This window comes from Triticum urartu, chromosome 5, assembly GCF_003073215.2.
Source record: "Triticum urartu cultivar G1812 chromosome 5, Tu2.1, whole genome shotgun sequence".
Classification (NCBI taxonomy): Eukaryota; Viridiplantae; Streptophyta; class Magnoliopsida; order Poales; family Poaceae; genus Triticum; species Triticum urartu.
In genome coordinates this window covers 505,772,688-505,778,687 of record NC_053026.1, presented here as the reverse complement: position 1 = coordinate 505,778,687, position 6,000 = coordinate 505,772,688, and the positions used below count along the sequence as shown (strand labels likewise).

Here is a 6,000-nt window from a genome sequence, read left to right as displayed (position 1 = left end):
AGCACAAAGGCCAAGGTGCGGTGTTGCTCGCCGCCGGTGTTGCAACGCAGCGTGAAGGCCGGAGGCGGGCGCCGCTTGCTGCCGGTGTTGCGTTGCAGCATGCAGGAAGAAGTTGGGTTGCTCGCCATTGGTGTTGTGTTGGAGCTTTTGTCACGTCATCAGAGTTGCAATGGAGCGCCGCATGAGGTTGCAATGGAGCATCATCGGAGCTGAATGAAGTTTCGCCGAAGGCGTCGTCGGTGTTGCGTTGGTATTATTTTTGCTGCGCTTGGTGTTGCCATGGAGCAGCACGCCGGTGCTCCAGAAGCGCCGCTCGTGATGCAGCGGTCACCGACGGCTCTTGGAGTTGCGTTGCAGCACTCATCAACGGCTCTGGTGCCGCGAGGTCACAGGATGCCTGTGCCACAGCGGGTGCTGCGTTGCTCTGGTGGAATGGGATCTGAGGAGGAAGAAGTAAGGGTGGGGCTGTGTTGTTGTGATCCAACGGCCACCAGGACCACATCAGACGGCTGGCTAGGCGGCGGTTGATTCGTAGTAGCCGTCACGCACATATTTCGGTTACAGTTTGTCTAATTCGTATCTAGACGGTTTCTAAGGATGTCACATCTAAACTTATGACAAAAATAAAATAGACCATAAACATAATGAACACAAGATTAGATGTGATATAATTATGTCACATCTAGATGTGTCCTAAACCGACTTTTTCGGTTACCTCAAACACTGAAAAAGTAAACGAAGTAATTCAAGTCATGCATACATTCTTTAGGTGTCATCGTATGATCCACCATTGATGTGCCACAGCACATGTATGTTGATGTTGGTTTCTCATTCTCAGTAAAGATGTCGCAAAGTTTAGAGTGTTTCTGCAATACTTCTTTTTCATTGTGAGGGCGCATTTCTAAATTAAATCTGCAACTCTGCTACCTGCCTTTTACACGCAGGTCTGTCTAGGGCACATCTAAGTGTGCTTTAGTTATTGCACATCTAAGTGACTCAATCAAATTAGAAAAAAAAAGACTAATGAAAATTCTTGCACGAATCTTCACGTAGAATCAATGGCATAGAATTTATATGTACAATACTTAGGGCACATCTAGATGTGCTTTAGCAAAATCGTTACACGCTGAATTGCTATGGCTTTGGCATCGCGCCTAGTACTGTAATGAAGTTTGCCACACTTTTAGTACATACAGCAATAATGACTCTTTCAGAAATGAAATGTACTAGTAGTAACTAAAGCCTTTGGCTATCTCAGCGTTCGTTCGTCAGCCTTTTGACAATGTCACACAAGGCACTACGAACTAAAGCTGAATGAATCTCAAAATCTCGTTCCAGATTGAAATACAGGCAACAGAAAACATTCTCCCTGGTATTTCAGATTCCCGATTCTTAAAAGAAGGAATCAGCCTCGACTGTGGAAGGGCGGCCACAATCCTGTTGACCTATCTTCCCATGTGTGCTCCTTCTGATATTCTACATATACAACCTCTGGAAAAGAAAGCAGCGAGCCGCTTGACCATGGAGCTAGCCCAGCCATCAACGCCGCAGCACTATGTTGATCTCGTCGTCGTCCGAGCTGCCTAGGTCCAACTCGATTGTGTTCCCCGAAGGGTTGTTCACCTTTCTCCTCTTGGCTTCTTGTTCCTGCTTCTGCGAGCCCAGTTTGGGCGCTCCTACCTTGGCGCCAGAAGATGCCGGCCTGCACGTAAATCAAGGTCGTTTGGTTGAAAAGAATTGCTCCATGGAGCGGTGAAGGCTACAAACCCAGGGGCATGCTGCGGCTCACCTTCTGCCTGAGCTCAGCTTCTCCGAGAGGGTGCTCCAGGTTGACATCGGCTTCTGTACAACTGTCGAAGTACTGTTGCTCACGAGATTCGGTTCCGTGCCGCCTGGTCAATGCAGAAGGTAGATCAGTTGCCATTGCGAGGTGACAGCGGCAAATTTTGCAGTGTGTAGTTTTTTTTTCTTTTTCGAAAGGGAGGTTGGAACCCCCGGCCTCTGCATCAATGTGACGCACACAGCCATTTATTAAAGTTGATCTAAGGCAGTCGCAGTGTGTAGGTGAAACTTGCATCAAACTACTACGGCAACAAATGAAATGTGGGAATGTATTTTTTACCTGTGACATGGGAGAGGAACCTTATACCCTGAGAGTTGTTCTTAGTGGTCACTTTATCCGCATTACTGCAAGACAGAGTCAAAATTAGGAAATAAACAGTTTAGCATGACAAGCACCTTCACTTCATGCTATAACAAGGGCTGATACACTTTCAGTCGTTAGTCTGTCAACATATGCCAGAGGATCCTTTTGACCTCACATTTGGACAGTACAATGGTATACAGAACTAACTAACACTATTATTTGCTTATTTCACAGTCCACGCCATCATTTTGTTCACGGTATAGAAGTTTATGTTCATCGGAGGATATAAACTGAAAAGGTGAACAAATGTAAGTACTTCAAATACCTTAAAGCCCTTTTTAAACCATCGACCGACATTACTTTCAGTGGTCGTGATGGATTTCTCGGATCGGATCGTTCTGAGGGAGGCTTGACCATGTAAATTCCATTGGAACGAAGTTTGGAAGCAAACTGGAAGTTTCTGAAGAATAAAAAAAATGTAAAGAATCATGTGGAATGGTGGATGAGGAACCATTCGGGAACACAGGAGAAGCTATGATTGTTCTTTTTGGGATTCACTTACCCACCCTTAAGCTCCACTCTGCCAGTAGAGTACTTCTGTGATGATGTGCTCTGCCAATAGGAAACACACATAATTAATCAACATTGCATGCCTATCTGCCTCAGATGCAAAATAGGGAGTTATTAATATCTCATACCGATGAATGATATTTGCAGTATGGTCCCTTACGCCTGAAAAGGAACAGGCCATGTTCAGGGTCAGAAACAGCATTTATCTAAACCACATCTGCTCTTTTGGCCTAGCCATAATGTAAATGAAATGCTGTGAAATTGGCTCTCCAAAAAAGCATAGCACCATGTGAATTCGATTACAATTTGCTTCCACTGTTGAAAATTTCATATAAAAAAAGCAACACTCATCATGCAAGAACAACAACAACAATGCGACTGAGGTTGAATAATCTGGTTATTTCAAGGCTAAACCTAATTACCAAGTCACAATTCAAGTCTTAGATAATCATATCGGAAAATCCATACAAATAACCTGCTGAACCCTTGATTGGCGCGAATTGATCATGGTCATCAACCAGAAAGACAATGTGCATACCGCTAATCTATGATATGGTTTCCATGAACCTCACACCTTGACCAGGGTCAGAGCATTAGTCCGTAGGAGGCAACAGTGTCAAAATGGGCTTCATTTTTTTTCAGTCTCAGCACATATCACACTCCAGATAAGTGTTTGATATCTCAGAGGAGATGACCACAGAATTTCCTGAGTGTTCAAGTAGAGTCAGTATTCAGTAGTTTCTAATTTCTACATATTCCTGGATCTTATTGGCAATGTGCAACTACAGTTTTTCAGAGACAATGTGCACACCACTAATCTATGATATGGCTGCCATGACCCTCACACCTTGACCAGGGTCTGAGCATCAGTCCATAGGAGGCAACGGTGTGTCTAAATGGGCTTCATTTCTTTTTTTCGGTCTTAGCACATATCGCACTCCAGACAAGTGTTAATATCTCAGAGGAGATGACCGCAGGATTTCCTCAGTGTCCAAGTACAGACAGTACTCGGTAGTTTCTAGTTTTACATCTTCCTGGATCTTATTATTGGCAGTGTGCAACGACAGTTTTTCAGAGACAATCTCATCATTCAGGAAGAAGTACATACTTGTTTGTGGCCATGGTGCAGGCCATCCCATCTTTCCTCGTCCCTTTGCAGATGCTGAAATCCGCCGAGACGCCCATCTTCATCATCTGCCCCACCGAGCCAACGCTCACCGAGAACCCTTGCCCCTGCAAGAAGATCGTCCACCAACAATGAATCAATTCAGCATACACCCTCAAGGCATCAGTTGATCCAGCCAAGATAGGAAAGAAAAATGTGAGCAAGCATAGTACCCCCTTGTCCATGCGGACGTTGCCGTTGAACAGCGCGAAGACATCGCCGACGGCGCCGCCGGAGTAGTGGGTGTGGGCGTCCCCGAAGAGGAACACCGACACCTCGGAGTCGTCCAGCGCGCCCATCTTCCAGATGCTGTAGTCCTTCCCCTGCGCGCTCACCCGCTTCGTGCCCTTGTCCAGCACCACGCCGGCGGTCACCCAGCAGCCGGAGAAGAAGTCCCCGCCGGCCAGGCTCCTGCCCCCTCAAATCGATGAGTTCCCGAGTACAAATGTCCATTTCTACGAGAGAGAAGGGTCCGTACTTGAACGCGGAGATGCGGACGAATCGGATGTCGGCGAATCGGTTGGCGATGTCGAGTGGCGAGACGGCCATGTGCTTGATGCGGAGGCCGGAGTAGGTGTCGACGAGGGTTTGGCTGGATTTGGGGAGCTTGTGGCGGCTGGGGCCCGGGCCGGAGGTGGAGGCCGGGACGGCCTCGATGTAGTCCTTGACGGCGTCGCGGAAGACGGACATGTCGGTGCCGCCCGGGCGCGCCACGGCCCTCGGGGGCGTGAAGGCGCCGTAGCCAGCGGCGGCGGCGGCGGCGGGGCGCGAGGGGGAGGACGGAGGGGTCTCGAGGACGGCCTGGTCGCCATCCTCGTCCAGCGACAGGAGCAGGTCCAGGTCGTCGCCGGCGTCCGCCATGACTGCGGCGAGGTGGAGTGGAACAATTGGAATCTGTGTGCCGCAGAGAGAGAGAGAGAAACGCGATTTACCGGCGGCGAGGGAGGCGGGAAACCTAAGAATTTGGGGAGAAGTTTTGGAGGGAAAAGCAAATGGCAATGCGTATTCGCAATATAAGGTTTGTTATGCCGAAGTTGGCATCGAAGGGCGTTTGGTCTAGTGGTATGATTCTCGCTTTGGGTGCGAGAGGTCGCGAGTTCGATTCTCGCAACGCCCCATTTTTCTGAAAAATAATCAATCCCTTTTTTTTGCCTTTGCCTTCCATTGCGTCAGGTTGAAATACAAGAACCAAAACATTTGCAATTTAAATTTTGACAAACGCGACCGTCGGTGGGAAATTAAACAAAAAAAACATCAATAAGTTACAAAATATCTCAAAAGAAATTATATGTGGAAGGAAATAATCTTGAACTCCTTTTCTCTTTCTTAGGCATCAGTCTGACAAGTTGCTTACCTAAAGGCATCTCCAACAGCAACCCGCAAATTACCTCCTGCGTCCGTCCATGGACAGGGGGGCCAGTCCGCCAACACGGATGCGTGAGGACGCCATCCAACATTAACCGCATACATTTTGACAACAACTCGAACCAACCGTCCGAAATTCGATGAAATCGGGCAAATTAATATAAACACGGACGGATTTCATTACATTTACATCAACTAAGTGGAGCTCGTCCGGCTAAGTCTAAATGGTCGTTGACGCCTGTTCCACATGTCCGGCCATGAACCAAGAAAACTGAAGTTTCGCCTTTTTCAGCTCCGCCTCGGCGCTCTCTAGCTCTGCCTCTGTAACCTCGGCCTTCTGAGCCACGGGAAGCGAAGCTGCCCGCCTCTCCGTCGACGCCAAGCGGCTAATCGGCCGACGATGTTCAGCCTACCAAGCTTGGCATCGATGGGAGATTCTCGCAACGCCCCATTTTTCTGAAAAATAATCAATCCCTTTTTTTGCCTTTGCCTTCCATTGCGTCAGGTTGAAATACAAGAACCAAAGCATTTGCAATTTAAATTTTGACAAACGCGACCATCGGTGGGAAATTAAACAAAAAAAACCGTCAATAAATTACAAAATATCTCAAAATAAATTATATGTGGAAGGAAATACTCTTGAACTCCTTTTCTCTTTCTTAGGCATCAGTGCGACAAGTTGCTTACCTAAGGGCATCTCCAACGGTAACCCGCAAATTACCTCCTGCGTCCGTCCATGGACAGGGGGGCCAGT

The 6,000-nt window shown here is 47.6% G+C and overlaps 1 protein-coding gene and 1 non-coding gene across 3 annotated transcripts; one reads left to right on the top strand and one right to left on the bottom strand.

Annotated features, from left to right (window-relative positions):
• Positions 1 to 1,131: 1,131 nt before the first annotated feature.
• LOC125556475 (protein MCM10 homolog) lies at positions 1,132 to 4,813 on the bottom strand. 2 transcript variants are annotated; one of them, XM_048719203.1, is made up of 9 exons: positions 4,360 to 4,813; positions 4,055 to 4,292; positions 3,825 to 3,949; positions 2,845 to 2,878; positions 2,709 to 2,758; positions 2,472 to 2,606; positions 2,123 to 2,187; positions 1,790 to 2,001; positions 1,132 to 1,702 (listed from the first exon to the last, which is right to left on the bottom strand). In XM_048719203.1, exons 1-9 carry the CDS (start codon positions 4,740 to 4,742, stop codon positions 1,406 to 1,408), a joined length of 1,539 nt encoding a protein of 512 aa, XP_048575160.1. In that variant the 5' UTR covers positions 4,743 to 4,813; the 3' UTR covers positions 1,132 to 1,405. The 2 variants fall into 2 exon arrangements, with proteins under 2 accessions (XP_048575160.1, XP_048575161.1); XM_048719204.1 differs by having other exon boundaries at positions 1,299 to 1,702; positions 1,790 to 1,892; positions 4,360 to 4,810.
• A 113-nt stretch (positions 4,814 to 4,926) lies between these two features.
• Positions 4,927 to 4,998, top strand: TRNAP-UGG. The gene has a single exon. It is a non-coding gene; the product is annotated as a tRNA-Pro (tRNA).
• The last annotated feature ends 1,002 nt before the right edge of the window (positions 4,999 to 6,000 follow it).

What these genes read in the sequence shown, in the direction of transcription:
- LOC125556475 (XM_048719203.1), bottom strand. Translation starts at nt 4,742, where the DNA reads ATGGCGGACGCCGGCGACGACCTGGACCTGCTCCTGTCGCTGGACGAG. An exon ending in ACGTCCGCATGGACAAGGGG is followed by an intron (nt 3,950 to 4,054) that starts GTACTATGCTTG and finishes ATCTTCTTGCAG; the next exon opens with GGGCAAGGGTTCTCGGTGAG. An exon ending in AGAGTGGAGCTTAAGGGTGG is followed by an intron (nt 2,607 to 2,708) that starts GTAAGTGAATCC and finishes TTTATTCTTCAG; the next exon opens with AAACTTCCAGTTTGCTTCCA.